This window comes from Scyliorhinus canicula, chromosome 9, assembly GCF_902713615.1.
Source record: "Scyliorhinus canicula chromosome 9, sScyCan1.1, whole genome shotgun sequence".
In the NCBI taxonomy this organism is placed as follows: domain Eukaryota; kingdom Metazoa; phylum Chordata; class Chondrichthyes; order Carcharhiniformes; family Scyliorhinidae; genus Scyliorhinus; species Scyliorhinus canicula.
The window spans coordinates 121,293,769-121,316,470 of NC_052154.1; the positions used below are offsets into that span (position 1 = coordinate 121,293,769).

Sequence of the window (22,702 nt, forward strand, 5' to 3'; positions counted from 1 at the left end):
AGGGGGTAAGAGGCAGGAGGGGGAAGAGGCACGGAGGGGGGAAGAGGCACGGAGGGGGGCAAGAGGCACGGAGGGGGGCAAGAGGCACGGAGGGGGGCAAGAGGCAGGAGGGGGGCAAGAGGCACGGAGGGGGGCAAGAGGCACGGAGGGGGGCAAGAGGCACGGAGGGGGGCAAGAGGCACGGGGGGGGGCAAGAGGCACGGAGGGGGGCAAGAGGCACGGAGGGGGGCAAGAGGCACGGAGGGGGGCAAGAGGCAGGAGGGGGGAAGAGGCACGGAGGGGGGCAAGAGGCACGGAGGGGGGCAAGAGGCACGGAGGGGGGCAAGAGGCACGGAGGGGGGCAAGAGGCACGGAGGGGGGCAAGAGGCACGGAGGGGGCAAGAGGCACGGAGGGGGCAAGAGGCACGGAGGGGGCAAGAGGCACGGGGGGGCAAGAGGCACGGAGGGGGCAAGAGGCACGGAGGGGGCAAGAGGCACGGAGGGGGCAAGAGGCACGGAGGGGGCAAGAGGCACGGAGGGGGCAAGAGGCACGGAGGGGGAGAGGCACGGAGGGGCAAGAGGCACGGGGGGCAAGAGGCACGGAGGGGGCAAGAGGCACGGAGGGGGCAAGAGGCACGGAGGGGGCAAGAGGCACGGAGGGGGCAAGAGGCACGGAGGGGGCAAGAGGCACGGAGGGGGCAAGAGGCACGGAGGGGCAGAGGCACGGAGGGGGCAAGAGGCACGGAGGGGGGCAAGAGGCACGGAGGGGGCAGAGCACGGAGGGGGCAGAGGCAGGAGGGGGCAAGAGGCACGGAGGGGCAAGAGGCACGGAGGGGGCAAGAGGCACGGAGGGGGCAAGAGGCACGGAGGGGGCAAGAGGCACGGAGGGGGCAAGAGGCACGGAGGGGGCAAGAGGCACGGAGGGGGCAAGAGGCACGGAGGGGGCAAGAGGCACGGAGGGGGCAAGAGGCACGGAGGGGGCAAGAGGCACGGAGGGGGCAAGAGGCACGGAGGGGGCAAGAGGCACGGAGGGGGCAAGAGGCACGGAGGGGGCAAGAGGCACGGAGGGGGGCAAGAGGCACGGAGGGGGCAAGAGGCACGGAGGGGGCAAGAGGCAAGGAGGGGGCAAGAGGCACGGAGGGGGCAAGAGGCACGGAGGGGGTAAGAGGCACGGAGGGGGTAAGAGGCACGGAGGGGGTAAGAGGCACGGAGGGGGTAAGAGGCACGGAGGGGGTAAGAGGCACGGAGGGGGTAAGAGGCACGGAGGGGGTAAGAGGCACGGAGGGGGTAAGAGGCACGGAGGGGGTAAGAGGCACGGAGGGGGTAAGAGGCACGGAAGGGGTAAGAGGCACGGAAGGGGTAAGAGGCACGGAGGGGGTAAGAGGCACGGAGGGGGTAAGAAGCACGTAGGGGGTAAGAAGCACAGAGGGGGTAAGAAGCACAGAGGGGGTAAGAAGCACAGAGGGGGTAAGAAGCACAGAGGGGGTAAGAAGCACAGAGGGGGTTGGGGATAAGAGGCAAGGAGGGGGCGTGAGAGGCATGGAGGGGGGTGGGAGGCCAGGGTTCAACAGAATCTTGAGAGACGTCACAATCTGGATCACACCCTCACTGGGCGAGATCCAGATTCACATTTCTAACTGGGTTATTAGGCTCATTTAAATTTATCCTTTCTGGGAACTAATGACCGCACCTGGGAGACCTCGCAATGGCATTGTTTCACACTGGTTTCCACACTCGTGATCCAGGCGTAATGGCACTTTTGGAGGGCTTGGACAGCACTGTGGTGAAGTGGGTTAGCACTGCTGTCTCACGGCACCGAGGTCCCAGGTTGGATCCCGGCTCTGGGTCACTGTCCGTGTGGAGTTTGCACATTCTCCCATGTCTGCGTGGGTTTCGCCCCCACAGCCAAAAAATGTGCAGGCTAGGTGGATTGGCCACCCTAAATTGCCCCTTAATTGGAAAAATGAATTGGGTACTCTAAATTTATAAAAGAAAAGAAAACAAATGAGCAAAGAGGCCGTAAAAGATGAAGTCAAATGATGTTGAAGTGAATATGGCAGCGTTAGACGGACATACTGACACCATTAACAACCTTATGGTGAATCAATGATAAGTGAGCTGACATTAAGCAAGAAATTTGGCATCCTTCCAAAAGGGCTCTCATCCAATAGTTAACGCATCATCTGCCACTTTAACATATATTTAAAAAGTCACCGACTTAAAACAATTTAAAAAACAATAGTACGTACCCGTTTCTGCAGGTTTCTTAGTTTTAGACTTCAGAGAAACAGTAGTACCAGACTGCTGCTTCTGTTTTGCCTTCTTCTCTCGCTTAGCTTGTTCCCGCTGCATCCTTTCCATGTACAGGGTCTTTAAGTCCAGCTTTGACTGAGAAACACAAGGAGCACAGTCTTGTGGCCCTTCCATTTCAGTAAGAGCCCGTTCTTCTGCTTTTTCCTGGGGAATCTGTGGGGCAGGATCGCTGGATATCGGGGGCATTTCCGGCCTCTTTTGGTCTGATTGGCCCTCAAGCTGCCTTTGCATTTCCAAGCAACCTGATTTAGCGACGACAATGAAGCGGTCTTTGCTTTCACCAGTACTAAAATGCTGAAGGCCAAGCTCTTCCGCTATCTGGTGGACCAACAACCGATCATGAGAATTCAAAGACGCTGGGAATTCAAACTTAGTCCTTGCGCAATCCTCGATAAAGTGCGTTATTTGTTCCTTAAGTTTCTCAGAATTATCTTTTACAACCATGGTTTTGGTGGTTTGCTCTAATATTCCAGCACCACCACCTTCTTTCTCTATCGAGGATCTACTGTCATTTGCAGCCTTTTTTTTACAAGCAGGCTTTTCAGTGGATCGGTTTTGTGTGTCTTTAGGTATTTTTGCAGTTGCTACATTCCTGTCGATGGTTGAACTCCCGCTATGTTTGCATACTGCTGAAGAATCTTTTGCTCTCCTTTGCTCGGCCTGAGGGGCTGGCCGGGAGTAATTTTCGGATACAATGTCGTCGCAGTACTCAAACGCAGTCCGCATTTCTCCGTGTTCAGTCATGTAGTCAGTCAGGGATTTCAAAAACGGGTGAGTGCTGACTGTGCGTACGTCACAGACCACCATCAAGTGGCGGCGCGCGCGAGTCACCGCGACATTTATTCTTCGGTCTTCAGCCAGGAAGCCCACCTCACCTGAACAACAGGATTCAAAATGTGATTAAACTGAACAAAATGGTTTGCCCGTGAGACAATGGGGCAGGGATTGGTCTAGGTAAGAAGCACTAAATTAATGGTTTTGCTTGAGTTGCATGATATACACAACATTTGATATTCAATTCTATTAAAGTCGATGGAACTGACAGTAGTGCAGAATGTACAACAGATGTGATACCATGTTAATATGAAAAAACATCCAGTTTGTGCTCGTACCCAATTAAAATACCTCATCATTTTTGAATACCTTTATTAAAACTCTACCAGATTATCCAAGGACACTGCGCTAGCTGTCAAATACAGATTGAACCTCCTTCCTTCCTGCTTCAGTTTTTCTGAACCGTAACCCAGTGTAACATTTCTTCATTTTCTACACCATCCCAATCTGTGAGGTTTAGTGCTAAACTATGCCAATTTAGGGATGGTTTTATTAAGTCGAGCATGTCCAAAAAACCTGCACATAGGACTTTGCAAATGTATTCCACGTAGAAACCTTTGACAGGGTAAACCTCAAGCACAGCAGTCTGCATTAACATATTGCTGTAGCACTCAAGTCATCACTTACTGGAACCTGCAGCCTGAACACAGAAAATGTAGAGATCTGCAGTTTAGTAGGTGAGCAAGAGTGGGGTAGTTGGAATAAAATGCGGATAAATGTGAGGTTATCCACTTTGGGTAGGAGGAACAGAGGCGCAGAGATTTTCTTAAATGGTGAGAGATTGGGAAGTATTAGGGATCTGGGTGTCCTTGTTTTTTAGTCACTGAAAGCTAACATGTCGGTGCAGAAAGCAATTATGGAGGTAAATGGTATCTTGGTTTTTATTGCAAGAGGATTTGAGTACAGGATGTCTTACTTCAATTATATAGAACCTTGTTTAGACCACACCCGGAGTATTGCATACAGTTTTGGTCTTTGCTCAGGAAGGATACACTTGCCACAGAGAGAGTGCAGCAATGGTTTACCAGACTAATTCCTGGGATGGCAGGACTGTCCTATGAGGAGAAATTCAGAAGACTGGGTCTGTGTTCTCGAGAGCTCTGATGACTGAGGGATGATCTCATTGAAACTTACAATATTCTTAAAGGGTTTAAACAGGTTTGATGTAGGAACGGTGGCTGGGATTCTCTGATCCCGCGCCGGGTCGGAGAATCGCCAGGGGGGGGGGGGGGCGCGGTGCAGCGGCCGACTGTTGAAAGCGGTCCCTCGGTGATTCTCCACGGTCGACAGGCCGAGTGCCCGTCGGCGTCGTTTGCGTATGGTCTTACCGGCGAGACCTCGGCATTCTGGCTGCGGGGGCCGTTGACTCCGGGGGTCCTATGCTCCTCTGCGCCGGGCCCTTGTATGTTCCTCCACGCCGGGCCCCGCCATATTGCCTGGGGGGTTGGCACGAAGACGGCCGTGGCGCACAGGCGCGGTCCCATGCCAGCTATGGCACGCATGCGCGGATTTGCACCGGCCGTGGCACGTGCAAGCGCGGATCTGCGCCGGGCTGGCTTTCGGCGCCGGAGAAGCACACCGCACTCCGCCACTGTTCTAGCCCCCGAGGAAGGAGTGAATGCCTGGGCCTGGAGGCCCTTTGACACCGGTGTCGCTTGCGCCTGTTTTGACGCCGGCGTCAACACTTGGCTGGGATTTCGGAGAATCCCGGCCCATGTTTCCCCTGGGTGGAGGGTTCAGAACCAGACAGTACAGTCTCAGAATAAGGGCAAAGCCATTTAAGACAGAGATGAGGAGGAATTACTTCTCTCAGAGGGTTGTGAATCTTTAGAGTGCCCAATTCCAAAGGGTTGCGGAAGATCAAGAATTGAGAATGTTCAAGACAGGGATCACAAGACAGGGATCACAACAAAAGCTTATGTCAGGGTGGTGGCCTCTGCCAGCAGTTTTTGCAAAAAGAAATTCCAATATTCTTTTCACTGAAATTTATGGGTAATTATAACAATACTGAATAAATACTGGGTTATTTCAATTCATTTATGTAATATCTAAAACCTACCCGAATACATTTTTAAATAATCATGTACAAATTCAAATGCCATTTTTGAAAACATTCAGTATTGTTTCCAATAAATGTTAAAATCTTTTACTTCTCCCTACCAAAGACTCATTGTTGTGTTCCTGAGGAATAGCCCTAAGTTTTCAATTAATATTCAGTGCCTCCAGTGAATCAGCAGTGATCAATAATGTGCAGCCGTCAGACGCGTTGAGTAGAGTCAACACAACTGCAACTTGTGCCAGACTCAGCCCGATTCAATTCAAGGTCATTCACCGGGCCCACATGACAATGGCCCGGATGAGCAGATTCTTTGGAGTGGAAGCCAGTTGTGCAAAGTGTGCAGGGGGGCCAGTGATCCATGTCCATATGCTCTGGGCATGTCCAAAGCTGAGGGGATTTTGGCAGGGGTTTGCTGAATTCATGTCCAAGGTGTTAAAAACAAGGGTGGCATTGAGTCCAGAGGTGGCGATTTTCAGGGTGTCGCAGGATCCGGGAATCCAGGAGGGGAAAGGCAGACGTTCTGGCCTTTGCTTCCCTGGTAGCCCGGAGACGGATATTACTAGCATGAAGGGACTCAAAGCCCCTGAAGTCGGAGACCTGGCTATCAGATATGGCTAGCTTTCTCTGTCTGGAGAAAATTAAGTTTGCCTTGAGAGGGTCACTGTTAGGGTTCGCCCGGAGGTGGCAACCATTCATCGACTTCTTTGCGGAGAATTAATCGTCAGCGGTGGGGGAGGGGTTAGGTTAGCGTAGATTAGGGGGTTAATTAATGGTGGGACCTGTTAGGGAAGGAGGTGGTATGTTTATATTTCCATGTGCATTGTATATATTGGGTTGTTACAATGCCAAAAAAAAACTCAATAAAATGTTTATTAAAAATAAATAATGTGCAGCCGTGAGTCGATCTCTGATCGAATGAATAATCCTGATTTATTACTGTGTGCCAGGGCCTGGAAACAACACATTCAAATTAACTTTACTCACCAAAACCAGGTTCGGAAGATTAACTTCACAATGAAGCATATGAACATTCGCTTTTTTAAATGGTGTGTTAGATTCACCCAACGCTGTTAGAAATATTAAAAATATATTGGCCCAGACCTTCCATTCTCCGATTGTCAGAGAATGGATGTACCCTGGAAGATGCGCGAGGGCAGGCATTTTCAAAGTGGGGGTCGCGACCAGTAGGTGGGTCACGGGCAGGCGTCGGGAGGGTTGTGGAGCCAGCCATCGTGTCGTTCCCGATCGCGGAAATTCCCGCGCAACGGCAGCAGCAGCTGGCTTTTAACAATGCTGGCTGCGGTTGGCTTTAAAAATGCCGGCGTGACTAGCTAAAAAAATGCCGGCACACTGCGCGTGCGTGTCCGCTCATTAGTGCGCGTGCAGCTCAGGAGTGTTGGGACCTGAACCCGGGGTCAAAGTGCGATCGCGGCATGCCGGTTGACTTAGTGGTGATCACCGATGATGAACAAGGCTATGACCTCGATCTGTTTTGCATCCCTAAACTAATGATCTGGAGAGAGTTTCTATTCCTCATGGTTTAATCATGGACAGAACTGAACGTTTGGCAAGGGATATAATGAAAGCATGGGAAATCATCACATCAGCGTCCTCTGTGTACTGAAGGTACAAGTTTCTGCTGACCTTTTATACTATATTAAAGCATTGAATCAAAACTGACCAGTCAATCCCAATGATGGCAGACTTTATCCGCTTGAACAGTTACTGCAATGATCAGTCAACAGGGGAGCTACTCAGAGTTCACGAACTGAGGTATGAAATCCACGCACTCCTCCTGTGAACCTGATTGGAGTGAGATCATGAGGACCAAGTAGGCTCACCTCCGCATTAGAGGTAAGAGAAAATGTGGGTCGCGAATGTTGGATGGCACGGGTCGCGAAGGTCGGCCGGCGTGGGTCGTGAAGATCGACCGACGTGGGTCACGAAGGTCGGCCGGCGTGGGTCACAGAGGTCAGCTGGCATGGGTCACAGAGGTCAGCCAGCGTGGGTCGTGGAGTTCAGCCGGCATGGGACGCGAAGGTTGGCCGGCGTGGGTCCCGAAAGTTGGCCAGTTGGTAAAAATGGGTCCCCGGAAAAGAAGTTTGAAATTCACTGCGATTGGGGACCCCTCTCATCTCAACACAAACTTTTATGTGGGAATTGACAAGGAAGTTTCAATTTCCAAATGGCAATGCACTAGTTCCCTGGGACCCCACAAAAAAGTCTGCAGCTCTCAGTCAAAAGTCGCACACTTCAGACAATTCTTCTTTACTTTTGACCTGGAAACAAAACATGTCTTACATCTGGGTAAGTACACAACTGGCCACCCCTGACTCTCCACAGTCAGATATAGACACACAAAGACTCTCGCACACACAAACGCGCGTACATGGATGCATACACAAAGACACATATGCACACAGACGCACAAACCCAGACTCGCACAAACACACAGCGCACGCACACACAGACGCAAGCGCACACAGACGCAAGCGCACACAGACACGCGCACACACAGCACACAGATGCACACACATAACCAGGCGCGCATACACAGATTGACGCATGCACACAGAAGCACGCACATAGACACGTGCACACACAGACGAACACACACAGATGAACGCGCACACCCATTTGTACACACAAACCCAGATGCATGCAGACACACACAGATGCATGCATGCACACCCACAAGCACGCACACACCCAGACGCACACACATAGACGCGTGCACACAGACGCATGCATACATACATGCGTGTACATACAGATGTACGCACACACCCAGACGCGTACACACATACACTGAGGCGTGCGCACACAGACGCACGCATTCTCACAGATGCGCACACACCCAGATGTGCCCACAGACTCAGGCACACTCACATGCGTGTACATACAGTTGCACACAGGCGCACGCACATCCGCATGCACACACTGAGATGCGATCACATACACAGGCGAGCGCGCACACATACACAGACGCGTACACAGATATGTACACATACACAGGCACACAAATAGACACGCACACAGACGTACGCAAGCACACACACGGACTCGCACTCAGGCGTGGGTACACACACTGACGCGTGCCCACACAAAGACGTGAACACACGATACACACAGACACGTGCGCATCCACGACAGTCGCGTGCACACATGACACACACGCACGCATGACACACAGACGCGCACGCACACACCCAGACACACGCACACACACTGACACAAGCGCACACAGATGCATGCACATACACGCGCGCACACACAAAGATGTGCACACAGACGTGTGCACCGATGCGCACACACACACAGATGCACGAGCATGCACAGACACATGCGCGCACACACAGATGCCCGCACACATTCAAGATGCACGCGTACACACAGAGGCGCACACACACAGACGCGTGCGCACGTGGATGCACCACGCACACACAGGCGCATGCACAAATATAGAGGCATGCACACACTCAGATGCGCACACAGAGTTATGGCACACAGACGTGCACACATACAGGCATGCACAGACACGGGAACACAGTTGTCTGCACGCACATATATGCACACACAGACAGACGCACATACAGACACACACGTGTACAGACAGATGCACACACAGATGTGGACACCCAGGCATGCACATACAGACACGTGTGTACACACAGATGTGCAGACAAATATGCACACACCGATGTCCACACAGACACACAGACATGAAATTTCGACTCCTCACTGACCTACCAATCCTCACTGACCTTCCAACACCGCTCTGACCCGAGCAGATCTGACCTCACCGCCCTACCCACTTATGTCACTCACACTCATTCTCTGACACACTGATGAGCTATTTGATTATGCAAAAGGCTTTTCAGTGTGTTAGGGAATGAAGACTTACCAGAATATGGCAGCTATATTGCTTGGGTTCCCCCATAAATCCTGCACTATAAGGAAGGACCTCCAGAACAGGTATGCTCCACATTCATGAAGAGGCTGAGGGTTCGAGGTCCAGGTCAGAAATGCTGAGCTCTAGCACTGTGTAAAAATAATACATTCCAGTCGCAATTTGACTGTGACTGCAACTCATCGGATGTGTAAAACATTACACCGAAGTGATGCAGCGTACAAAAAAGATCACACTCCTCCTAACATAGGACTATTGATTTTCATGTACTACTGTTTGTGTGTGTGTGTGTATGTGTGTGTGTATATGCCTCCTTTGTGGGTGGCACAGTGGTTAGCACTGTTGCGTAACAGTGTCAGGGACCTGGGATTCCCGGCCTGGCTCACTGTCTGTGCGGAGTTTGCATGTTCTCCCCATGTCTGTCTGGGTTTCCTCCCACAAGTCCTGAAAGCTATAGCAAGACTTCATCAGTTTTATGCTCCATCTCCATTGCAATAAAGGTCATTACTTGCTTTACCTGCATGCTAACGTTTTGTGACACTTTTCCGAAGATATACAGAACCCTCCATGCCACAGTATTTTGCAGTCTCTCACCATTTAAATACTATTCTGCTTTTCTATTCTTCTCACCAAAGTGGACAACCTAACATTATACTCCTCCCTCTGCCAGAGGGAGGCGGTGGCCTAGTGGTATTGTCGTTGGACTAGTAATTCAGCCAGCAATTTAGAATGGCCAATCCACCTAACCTGCACATCTTTGGACAGTGGGAGGAAACCGGAGCACCCGGAGGAAACCCATGCATGAGAGAACGTGCAGACTCCACACAGACAGTGACCCAAGCTGGGAATTGAACCTGGGATCCTGGAGCTGTGAAGCAACTATGCTGCCACTATGCTACTGTGCTGCCTTTCCGTACCGCCCTTGTCAACCTGCAGGTCTTAGGTAAACGCATCTATCCTGGATCCTAGTGTGGTTACAGAACTGAAATATCTATAATTGCAATGGGCCAGAATTTTACATCCATTCACGCCGGTGGGAATCTTTTGGTCCCGCCAACGGCGCACCCCTGCCATGGTTTCTTAGCGACTAGGGATGCATTGAACAGGAAACTCTGTTGACAAAGTTGGCCCCATTGAAACACGCGGGGGATGTGCAGAAAATGCTGCCCATGATCTTCTAAGTCCAGCTGCTGCAAGAAAAATGCCATGAACAAAAGAGTCTACTATATATTGCCTTCATGGATCTGACCAAGGTATTTGGGCTTATAGCCGAGGCAGCCTACTTAAGCTACTGGAGAAAACTGGGTGCCTGTGAGGCTGCTCTATTTTTTCCATGACAACATGATGGGTACGGTCAGCTATGACGGGGAAACATCAGAACTCTTTGAGATCGCAGTTGGTTTAACAGTATCTGCCACCAACACTCTTCGGGATATTTTTTTCTTTGCTGCTGTCATATACCCTCACGTCATCTACAGAGAGTGCATACTTACATACCAAAGGGCCAAAAAGCTGTTCTGCCCTGCTGTCCTCAGATTTAAGACAAAGATATGCCCAATCCTCACTAGAGTTGCTCGAGGCTGATGATGTCTTACGAATATTTTTTAAAAACATATTTTTATTCGCCATATTTTCATCATTTTCACCATACAAAAGAAAAACAGAAACAAGAACAATCCCAACAATATTTTTAAAAAGTCCCCCCCCAAACCCACACCCCCTCCAAAAGTCAATGGCAACCAACTCCTGAAAGTACACAATAAACAAACCCTAAAAATTGTAGAACCCCTCCTTCGCCCCCCTGAGCTCAAACTTCACCTTCTCCAGGGTCAAAACACCAGCAGGTTCCCCCCGCTACGCTGTGGTACAGGGTAGAGAGAATGACTTCCACTCCAGCAGGACCCGCCTACAAGCAATCAGCAGGGCGAAGGCTAAAACGTCTGCCTCCGCTTCCACCTGCAACTCAGGCCAGTCTGACACCCCAAAAATGGCTTCTAGGGGACCGGCTCCACATCCATGTGCAAGACTCCCGAGATTGTACTAAATACTGTCCTCCAAAACCTTTCCAGCTTCGGGCAGGACATATGAATGTGGTTTGCGGGGCCCTCCCACATTGTTGACAGGCATCCTCCACCCCCTCAAACAACCGGCTCATCTTTGATTTTGTGAGGTGCGCCCTAGGTACGACTTTCAACTGCATCAGCCCCAGCCTCGCACACCAAGTTGAGGCATTCACCCTCACACCACAATCCCTCCTTCATTGCACCCCCCCCCCCCCCCCCCCCCCTCCAGCTCCTCCTCTCATTTGGCCTTAATCTCCTCCAGGATCCTCCTCTTGATCGCCGAAACAACTCCCTCTCCAGCCCGCCAACTGACAGCACCACCTCTAGCAACGGGTAGGCCAGCACTATTGAGAAGGTCGGGTAAACCTTCCTTGTGAAATCCAGAGCCTGCAGTTACCTAAACCCTCCCCTCTGCACCAATCGATAATGCTCTCCCAAATCCTCCAAACTGGCGAACTGCCCCCCCCCCCCCCCCCCCCCCCCCACCCCCCCACAAATCCTTCATTTCCTTGCCTCCCCTCTCGTCCCATCTCCAAAACCTCGCATCCATCCTCCCCGGCTCGAACGCATGATTCCCTCTAATTGGCATCCCCCCCCTGACCCGGCCCTCAGCTTAAAATTGCTGCCTCAAACGTAGCCTTGACATCACTCGGCAGGACAAGTTCAGCAACTCAGAAGTCACAAAATATTCCGATTCCATCAGTATATACTCATTGCTAAGCCAACGATGTCTGCGCTGGCTTGAAAATGTTCATTTTCGTCCTTATACCAAAAAACCTTCTAGATGGCGAACTGGCCCCGAGTCACGACTTTCTGGGCATCTATACCTCCACTAGGGGGATATCAGAGAACGAGATAGGAAGACAGTGGCATTGACAATTGGGAGATATTTGCTGATGGCTATGATCTCTGGAGGCTGACTGCCTGGAGATGCATTGGAAGAGGCGAGTAGAAATGAAAAGCTCAGCTAGCCAATAGGAGGGTTCAGGGAAAACAGAGGCCAGTGAATGGTGCACCTTCTCAGCCCTCTGCAGCAAATGAGGCAGAGATTGCCATGCCAGAGTGGGGCTCCTGAGCGACACCTGGCAAAGTATAACACAGAGACGACCAACATGGTGCAAAACATTGCCTATACGAGATGAATGGCTGCCACAGTGCAACCGAATTGTCCAAAATGTCAAATGCCCTTGAGTATTCAGTCCCAGCCATGATCAAGTGGTTGCAACCACATTTCTGTAATGGCTATCATATAATATCTACTTATTCCATTTTGTGCTATCAATTCATCCACCTTGTTACAAATGCTGCGTGAATTCAGTAGAGACACTCATTCTGTCTTTTTTCCACTTTTCCCTACTTTTTGAGTTATCCAACGACCAACATTCTGAATTTTGCATCATTTTAGTAGATGTTTTGTGGCAGTCACGATGACACAGCACAAAATATGATGCTAAAATCTAAATTTCATAGAATTTACAGTGCAGAAGGAGGCCATTCGGTCCATCGGGTCTGCACCGGCTCTTGGAAAGAGCACCCTACCCAAGGTCAACACCTCCACCCTATCCCCATAACCCAGTAACCCCACCCAACACTAAGGGCAATTTTGGACACTAAGGGTAATTTATCATGGCCAATCCACCTAACCTGCACATCTTTGGACTGTGGGAGGAAACCAGAGCACCCGGAGGAAACCCACGCACACACGGGGAGAACGTGCAGACTCCGCACAGACAGTGACCCAAGCCGGGAATCGAACCTGGGACCCTGGAGCTGTGAAGCGATTGTGCTATCCACAATGCTACCGTGCTGCCCTTGAAGGTGATGTTCAAGTCTTTAAGTAAATTATCTACACTGGCATCTAGGAGCATCACAATAACTCCAGAAATACAATACAACATCAAAATTCATAATAGAGTCAACTTTTGTTGATAGCTAACTTGGGTAGACAATGGATTTTCATGATGGGATTTCATTCAAATACAAGCACTGAGTTACCTGTTCGAATTGCAGTGCTTATAGAATCATTGAATTTACAGTGCAGAAGACCATTCAGCCCATTGAATATGCACCAACCCATTAAAGTGCACCATACTTAAGCCCATGCCTCCATCTATCCCTGCAACCCAGTAACCCCACCTAACCTTTTGGATACGAAGGGGCAATTTAGCAAAGGCAATCCCACCTAACCTGCACATTTTTGGTCTGTGGGAGGAAACTGGAGCACCCAGAGGAAACCCACGCAGACAAGGGGAGAAAGTGTAAACTCCACACAGAGAGTCACCCTTATAGGCAGTTGGCTGTTGATGGTGGAAAATCAGACAAGACTGCTGCTTTTTAAATGGGCGAAGGGTTGTCCAACAAATTAGCCAGCAGAAAAGGAGAATGGTAGCTAAACATTAATAGTATTTTGCTCAGTCCGCCTCACACATCCGCACAGTCCTTTAACATGACAGACACTAACCAATCTTCTTGCAGAAGAAGTTGGCACACAATTGGAAGCAGTCTTCAAGAACAAGTGGGCAACTTGCCAAATGAGGGTGTGATGATGAACATTATTAGGCAAGGAAGGACATGTAGCACTGCAGTTAGGGAGTCCGAAAGCCATGCATGGTAGTGGCGATTGGGCGTTTTCTGTTTCTTTCCTCTTTCCATTCACTCTCCAGCTGACATACCATGAAAACGTTGATCAATGTGTCTACCGTTGGACGATGAATACACTTCAAAAATACTTAATTCATTGTAAAGTGTTTTGACCTATCGTGAGGTTGAGAAGGACGCTACATAAATGCAAGTACTTTGTTGATTGTGCATAGGTGGATTGGCCATGATAAATTGCCCGTAGTGTCCTAAAAAGTAAGGTTAAGTGGGGGGGGGGGGGGGGTTGGGTTACGGGTATAGGGTGGATACGTGGGTTTGAGTAGGGTGATCATTGCTCGGCACAACATCGAGGGCCGAAGGGCCTGTTCTGTGCTGTACTGTTCTATGTTCTATTATGAATATGCATAATACTCAAGTAATTATATACAAAGTAACTCAAACATCAATCAACTAATCCAAATTTAGCACTATATATGCTCCAAGATTGTAGATTCCTAAAAAAAATTGTCCTTTATCTATTCTTCAAGAAACATACAGCATCGTATTATATGTAACGCCAATAGCAGATACCTGTCCTGTTGGATCTCACAAGTGATAAAACAACAGCCTCTTTTTCTCTTCCTTGAAAACCATCAACAGACTTGATTTCCAACTCTGGATATTTGTTGGATAACTCTTTTCTCAGGAGTTGTACCTGTTTAACAAACAATCCCTTGTTAAAAAATGCAGTTCAGTTACAGCTTCTGTATTCAACACCATCCTCCTTCACCATAATCTGGCTCATCTACATAGAACATACTGTGCAGGAGGAGGCCATTCGGCCCATTGAGTCTGCACCGACCCACTTATGCCCTCACTTCCACCCTATCCCCGTAGCCCAATACCCCTCCTAACCTTTTTGGTCACTAAGAGCAATTTATCATGGCCAATCTACATCTCTTTTTTTAAATTCCTCTGTTCCGTCCCCAAACAAAAAAGCCAACCGGTTTCCATTTCTGATACACCACCCTTCAGCTGATCACCAGAATGAACACAAGAACAGTTTAGAGAGACCATGGTCCCGTTACTTTTAACAGGGAAGTATTTCTCACATATAACACTGCAAGATTGCGGAGTAAGGATGTGTCAAAGCTTTTTGTCTTGTAATTATCAGGACACTTTGCAAGAATACTAGATAAAGGGAAAACAACACTTTATACTGTATGAGAAGAGAATGGTTATTGTTTGGCAAGTGGACTCTGGTAGAGACATTGCCATGGAGAATGCACCAGTTGGACAACATTTGCTAAATAATCCTCAGTATGCTAAGAATTATGCTGAGAACCAATTTAAGATTGTTAGTCGGACTCGCAGTGTGGTGTACTTGTGTGTACTGGAAGCTACATAGATTAATGCACAAGGTCCTGTTCTTTGCAGACAGAAAGAACATGTACACATATTGCGCCTGTTCCAGCTAAACAAAATAAGTGACAGCCATTCACTGATTCATTCCACAGGGCACTGCCTTGACCAATTAATTGCCTGGTTTAAATTTCAATCAATGCCTGGCACATATCTGTTAGTTAACTGATGCATTCACCATGGCAACACCTCTACCAATCAGAGTCCACTTGCCAACCTACCAACATTCTCTTCTCATTCAATATAAATTACTGTTTTCCCCTTATGCTGGTATTCTTGCAAAGTGTCCAGATGAATTCAAGACAAAAAGCTTTGAAAGTCTCTTTTTCATCAATACTCAAGCTCTGTACTGCCAAACGACTACTGACAAGATTGGGAATCCACTTTATGAAGGATTTTGGTCATGAAGCCATGCATTAAAATTCTACTAGATAAGTAGGTGTGTTAGCTCCCTGTTGTCTGGTCTTCAGGACTGTATTAGGGGTTAGAGGTAAGAGTTCAGGTCATCAAAGAGCCAGATGCAGATATGTGTTGCTCTCTGCTGCATGTACACCGGTAGCACAGGATGGTATAACCATGGCTAATATTGTGCTGAGACCTGGAATCTGCCTCCAACATGCTGAGCTATGGCGATGATGTAATGCAGCAGTTAGAAAGCCTATCTTCATCCAACCTTCTCGTAGGGCGCCTCTTCAATTTCAGCAGTAGTGAAAGAGGGCATTATTTGCCTGCAGACCCATGTCTTAGATTTCCTGTCCCTCCATTTTTATCATTTACTTTGTGAACATTGTAGTGCTGCATTCGCTATGTATGTCTAGCCTCAGCAATGATAACCAACCAAATACTGAAAATTGGATGCAAACAGTATATTAATTTTTGGGTCAGTATACTGCCCCCTTCAAACCATTAGGGTACAAACTGCACCCATAATCAGAAAAACTAAGTATTGCATTAAAAACTCACATTCAGTTTTAATTATTTTTAAATTAAGATGTAACTTCTAAAATTTGAATGTTTCAAAATCAGAAATCAAATGGCTACTTTGCCTGTACAGAAACATTGGAAAACGATTAGGACATGTACCTGCAAATTGTATGGTGCTATCACAGCAACATCCTTAGGGCTGACACCAGCCTCAGTTAGGGCTTGAATATGCATTGCCACAATTTGAACTTCCCCTGGAATAAAAGTAGAATGAGTTATGACAGACTCAACTCTATCATCAATATATTTTCATTCACATTAATTGCTTTTATGAATGGATTCCAAGCTCCATGCTGAAGTTGGTGCATGCTGCCCAATATCTATCAATATAATAGTATAACTCAAAGACAGAACAACAGTACTTCTGCGATCAGACACTTATGTCTCTCCAATCTTTTCAAAAGGTGAGGAAACATCTGGCAAGGTGAGGGAAAATTTAAGAAAGTAAGCAGTTTACTTCATGCCAAGTAAGCCTATAGAGCACCAGTTATTTAATTCAACCAGGACAAATTGTGTCCATGCATTAATACAAAATAACAAACAGCTTCTGCTTCCTTGTACTGGTGGGTTATCAGGTTTGATTTAAATAGAATAACTACACTTCTGTATACTACAGTTCTATCTGGCAACAACTTGCCATTGCAGCTTTCTACTTAAATACCTCACTGACCATGGCACAGAATTTTGATTTCCTCACGATCACAATCCAAGAGACGGGTCTACTGAAGAGCCACTACCAATGATTTAGAACTAGGGATTTCTCAATCCAGCAGATGAGATGTTCCAAGTTTATAGTATTAGTGACAGCAGAATTAAATCTAATATTTTAGTCCCCTCCCGTATATTTCAAAATCTTGGCCTGGATTTTCCCAGTCCAGTGGAGACTAGATTACAGGATTCAAGTGGGGACAGGGAAATAAGAGGGATCCAAACCAGCCCACCCAGCATATTATCCAGAACTTTCCTGGGAGGTGGACAGTCAATTAGGATGGTGAAGGCCTCAAATAGAGGCAGAATCCACAGAGCTTTCCCACCAGCAGAGAGCCACTCTGGTCATGTGCAGAGGCCGCCAGCTAATTTGGGGTGCAAGAACAGAAAGACCCAAGAGTGTTTGTGCACAAATCTTTGAAAGTGGCAGGACAGGTTAACAAAGCATTAATGAAACATGGGATCCTGAGCTTCATAACTAGACAGTACAAAAGCTAAACATTTATAAAACAGAAGTTCTGCCCCCCAGCTAGGTATTATGTCTTATTCTGGGAACAACGCTACTTCGGAAAGGTGAAGGCTTTGGAGAGGGTACAGAAGAGATTTACAAGAATGCCTCAACAGTTGAAGGATTGGAGTTATATGGATAGATAGAGCAGCTGGAATTGCTTTCACAAGAGCAAAAAAGGCTGGGAGGAGATTTAATAGCGGTGTTTAAAATCTTGCAGGGTTTAGATAAGAGTAGATAAAATATATTGTTTCCAACGGCTGAGAGAGTGATAATCAGATGGTACAAATTTAGTGATTGGCAAAAGAGTCAGCATGAAGGAAAACATTTTAATGCAACAAGTGTTTAAAATTTGGAATGCATTGCCTGATAGTGTGGTGGTTGCAGATTCAACAGTAGCCCTCAAAAGGGAATTGGATAAATATTCGAAGACAAAATGTAGGGATACATGGAAATACTGACACTAATGGAATTGTTCGAAAGCGCCAGCACAAACTCAAGGCCAAATGGCCTCCTTTGTGCTGTAACATTCCACGATACCCTTTTCAGCATAAGATTTCGCACAGGAAGAAAATGCCCATCAAAAACCGCAAATGGTTGGCTCAGTTCACACTTGGTGCGTGGACCATTATAGGTTCAAAATAAAGCTGCCAAATTTGTGCACAAAGATATTTGGCTTGGCTGCATTAACTATCAAAAATTGGTGTGTGAAGGAGTTTTAACTCTAGCTATGGTAGATCTAACATAGAGGAGAAATATACTGTAAATGGCAAAACTCTTAGGAAGATAGAAAGTCAGAGCGATCTTGGCATGCAGATCCACAGATCATTGAAGGTGGCAACACAAGTGGACAAGGTAGTCAAGAAAGCATATGGAATGCTTGCCTTCATTGGATGGGGCATTGAGTATAAAAACTGGCAAGCTATGCTACAGTTGTATAGAACTTTGGTAAGGCTTTGGAACTTTGGAATATTGCGCACAATTCTGGTCTCCATACTATCAGAAAGATGTGGATGCTTTGGAAGGGTGCAGAGGAGGTTTACCAGGATGTTGCCTGGTCTATGCGGAGAGCCTGAATAGACTTGGACTGTTTTCATTAGAATGACGGAGGTTGAGGGATGACCTGATAGAGGTCTACAAGATTATGAGGGGCATGGATAGTGTGAATGGGCAGGCACTCTTTCCCAGGGTGGAGAAGTCAATCACCAGACGGCATAGGTTTAAGGTCCGTGGGGCAAAGTTTAGAGGAGGTGCGCGAGACAGGATTTTTTACACAGAGGGTGGTGAGTATCTGGAACACATTGCCAGGGGAGGCTGTGGAAGCAGATACATTAACGGCGCTCAAAAGACATCTTGACAAACACATGGATAGGATGGGTAGAGAGGGTTACAGCACAAGGAAGTGCTGAGGGTTTTGGCCAAAGTTTGCATCATGACCGGTACAGGTTTGGAGGGCCGAAGGGCCTGTTCCTGTGCTGTACTGTTATTTGACAGTCACTTTTGCAACAACTCAGTTGCATAGAAGAAAGCCATATCAGTGTGATTACTTCCAACCAATCACCAATCAAATAGCACCTTTATTTCCTTTAGATTGTTCATCTTCTTCATCAAGTTCAAGCAGACCACATCCTGAGGTGTCTATTAGAAGCATTGGAATCTTTGTCTCTTCTGTGGAAGCAACCCCAGGCAAATCCCTAAGAATTATGGGAGCAACAGTTAATAACACAGCAAAACTACAGCTGCATAAATATAGTCATCCATCACAAAGATTGTATTACTGGTACAGAGAAATCAGCCCACACAGAATAGTCAATAAAGATGATTAATTGGAGTACATGTCTATGTATGGGGTCTGCTTTACTAAAATTGCTACAGAAACATTCTGCTAGGATGCAATTAATTTTGGGGTAGTACTCATGTCTTGATTAGTCTTTGAAGCTTAGAAAGAATGAAAATAATTTCATCCTCCCTCCCACCTCCTCCTCAGTTCATCACCTCACAGTTGTCCGAGCTATTTTCAGAGAGGCATTTTGATCTAGTTCAATATTTTAACAGTTTGATATTACCAGAAAGACATTTTACAACTCTTGTTCAATCTCACTCTCAATTATATGTCTGTTGTGCACGCATACTTACTGAATAGCATTAGCTTTAAAAAATATTATCCAGACCTTGAATCAGGATTCTGATTTGTCAAAAGTCAACCAGATTACCAAGTGTCATTTTACACCACAAATAAACACGATTAAAAGTGGCAGGCTGCATCATTTTTTGTACATCAGCGGGAGGAGGTAAAGTCACAGCTGGGAGGATGGACCGTGGTTATATTTAGCAACTGATGTGTGCAAAGGCCACAAGTAAATGCAAGGCTTAAAATTAGCTCTGAGAAACTGCAGAACCAAGCTCCGCAGGTTAATAACTTAAAAACAACTCATATAGGAACACAGGAATAGAAATATGCCTGTTCCATCTTTACGAACTGAACATCTGAACAAACAATGTAATCTTCCTTGTGAGTGGATGACCACACAACTATTGTTATTTTTAACAAAATATTTTGGGGGAATATTGCATTATCCTATAAAGAAGGCTATGTCTGTTTGCATAAATGATTTAATTAAGCTGGAGAAAAAGTAATATAAACAACTTGTCTGGGAGAGTTGAGATGAGGGTAAAGGTGCTAAATTTGTAATAAGAGGCTATGGTGAACTGGACTTATAAGTTAATAGGGTAGGTTTAGAAAGATACATTAGGAGGTATATAGAAACTTAGCTTTTCAGTTGCTACATTTCAAAGGGGAGTAAGGAACCTTTACAACTTATTACAAATGTTGCAAGGGGAGATTATTAAATATTATTTAACCCAAAAGGGGAGGCAATAGGAAAAAATAAAGCTTTTTATATTTAGGAAAAGTTGAGTTCAAAAAAATGCTGAGGAGAATGGAAATGCAAGGGAAAAGGATATTTAAGGAAAGATGTGTTGAGCGTTGTTGGTGTGGAGAACAAATAGAACATAGAACGCTACAGCGCAGTACAGGCCCATCGGCCCACGATGTTGAACCGACATGGGAAGTCAAAAACTATAGGCCATCTAACCTACACTATGCCATTATCATCCATATGTTTATCCAATAAACTTTTAAATGCCCTCAATGTTGGCGAGTTCACTACTGTTGCAGGTAGGGCATTCCACGGCCTCACCACTCTTTGCGTAAAAAACCTACCTCTGACGTCTGTCCTATATCTATTACCCCTCAATTTAAGGCTATGTCCCCTCGTGCTAGCCACCTCCATCCGCGGGAGAAGGCTCTCACTGTCCACCCTATCTAACCCTCTGATCATTTTGTATGCCTCTATTAAGTCACCTCTTAACCTTCTTCTCTCTAACGAGAACAACCTCAAGTCCATCAGCCTTTCCTCATAAGATTTTCCCTCCATACCAGGCAACATCCTGGTAAATCTCCTCTGCACCCGTTCCAAAGCTTCCACGTCCTTCCTATAATGAGGTGACCAGAACTGTACGCAATACTCCAAATGCGGCCGTACCAGAGTTTTGTACAGCTGCAACATGACCTCATGGCTCCGGAACTCAATCCCTCTACCAATAAAGGCCAACACACCATAGGCCTTCTTCACAACCCTATCAACCTGGGTGGCAACTTTCAGGGATCTATGTACATGGACACCAAGATCCCTCTGCTCATCCACACTGCCAAGAATTTTACCATTAGCCAAATATTCCGCATTCCTGTTTTTCTTTCCAAAGTGAATCACCTCACACTTCTCTACATTAAACTCCATTTGCCACCTCTCAGCCCAGCTCTGCAGCTTATCTATGTCCCTCTGTAACCTGCAACATCCTTCCACACTGTCTACAACTCCACCGACTTTAGTGTCGTCTGCAAATTTACTCACCCAACCTTCTGTGCCCTCCTCTAGGTCATTTATAAAAATTACAAACAGCAACGACCCCAGAACAGATCCTTGTGGTACGCCACTCGTAACTGAACTCCATTCTGAACATTTGCCATCAACCACCACCCTCTGTCTTCTTTCAACTAGCCAATTTCTGATCCACATCTCTAAATCACCCTCGATTCCCAGCCTCCGTATTTTCTGCAATAGCCAACCGTGGGGAACCTTATCAAACGCTTTACTGAAATCCATATACACCACATCAACTGCTCTACCCTCGTCTACCTGTTCAGTCACCTTCTCAAAGAACTCGATAAGGTTTGTGAGGCATGACCTACTCTTCACAAAACCATGCTGACTATCCCTAATCATATTATTCCTATCTAGATGATTATAAATCGTATCTTTTATAATCCTCTCCAAGACTTTACCCACAACAGACGTGAGGCTCACCGGCCTATAGTTACCGGGGTTATCTCTACTCCCCTTCTTGAACAAAGGGACCACATTTGCTACCCTCCAATCCTCTGGCACTATTCCTGCAGCCAATGATGACATAAAAATCAAAGCCAAAGGCTCAGCAATCTCTTCCCTGGCTTCCCAGAGAATCCTAAGATAAATCCCATCAGGCCCCGGGGACTTATCTATTTTCACCTTGTCCAGAATTGCCAACACTTCTTCCCTACGCACCTCAATGCCATCTATTCTAATAGCCTGGGTCTCAGCATTCTCCTCCACAACATTATCTTTTTCCTGAGTGAATACTGACGAAAAGTATTCATTTAGTATCTCGCTTATCTCCTCAGCCTCCACACACAACTTCCCACCACTGTCCTTGACTGGCCCTACTCTTACCCTAGTCATTCTTTTATTCCTGACATACCTATAGAAAGCTTTTGGGTTTTCCTTGATCCTACCTGCCAAAGACTTCTCATGTCCCCTCCTTGCTCGTCTTAGCTCTTTGGGACCAATTCTGTGCTGAGAGGTGTAAAATCTGAAACGCCCATCAAGAAATCAGAAAAGTCTTTGGTTTCAGAAAGCATTCTTGTTTCTGAATTTTCTTGGATTTCCACAGCAGAGTGGAATTGAGTTGAGTAATCATGTGGTATACCTTCATGGCGGTACCAGCAGTTTTGCCTTGGGTAATGTTGCTCGATTTTTAGAGTTACAAATCTACAAGGGAGAGTTTCTAAGAGAGTGTATACTTGTGTGTTGTGACCAAGCGGGTTCTTTTGGGGAGGTTGTGAAAGACTGTTTTAACTGTGTAACTTTGATCTTATGTGCTTGAGTTTTTGTTTCTGAGGGATAAATCTTTTCATTGTTCAAATCCCAGAAGTGTAACTGTAATTCTATTCTCCTCGGATCAGCAGTTCGCTCTCTTGTTTCAGAATACAAAAAAGGGTTATGATCAGTAAGACAAGTTTTCTTCTG

At 46.9% G+C, this 22,702-nt stretch overlaps 1 protein-coding gene across 1 annotated transcript in view; it reads right to left on the reverse strand.

Annotated features, from left to right (window-relative positions):
* ighmbp2 (immunoglobulin mu DNA binding protein 2) overlaps positions 1 to 22,702 on the reverse strand; it is a 92,343-nt gene that overhangs the window by 11,205 nt on the left and 58,436 nt on the right. The window contains exons 11-14 of the mRNA XM_038807475.1: positions 18,933 to 19,051; positions 16,241 to 16,335; positions 14,327 to 14,450; positions 2,229 to 3,167 (exon numbers count right to left, since the gene is read on the reverse strand). Of these exons, the coding sequence (XP_038663403.1) occupies positions 2,229 to 3,167; positions 14,327 to 14,450; positions 16,241 to 16,335; positions 18,933 to 19,051 (1,277 nt within the window). The remainder of the gene's footprint in view (positions 1 to 2,228; positions 3,168 to 14,326; positions 14,451 to 16,240; positions 16,336 to 18,932; positions 19,052 to 22,702) is intronic.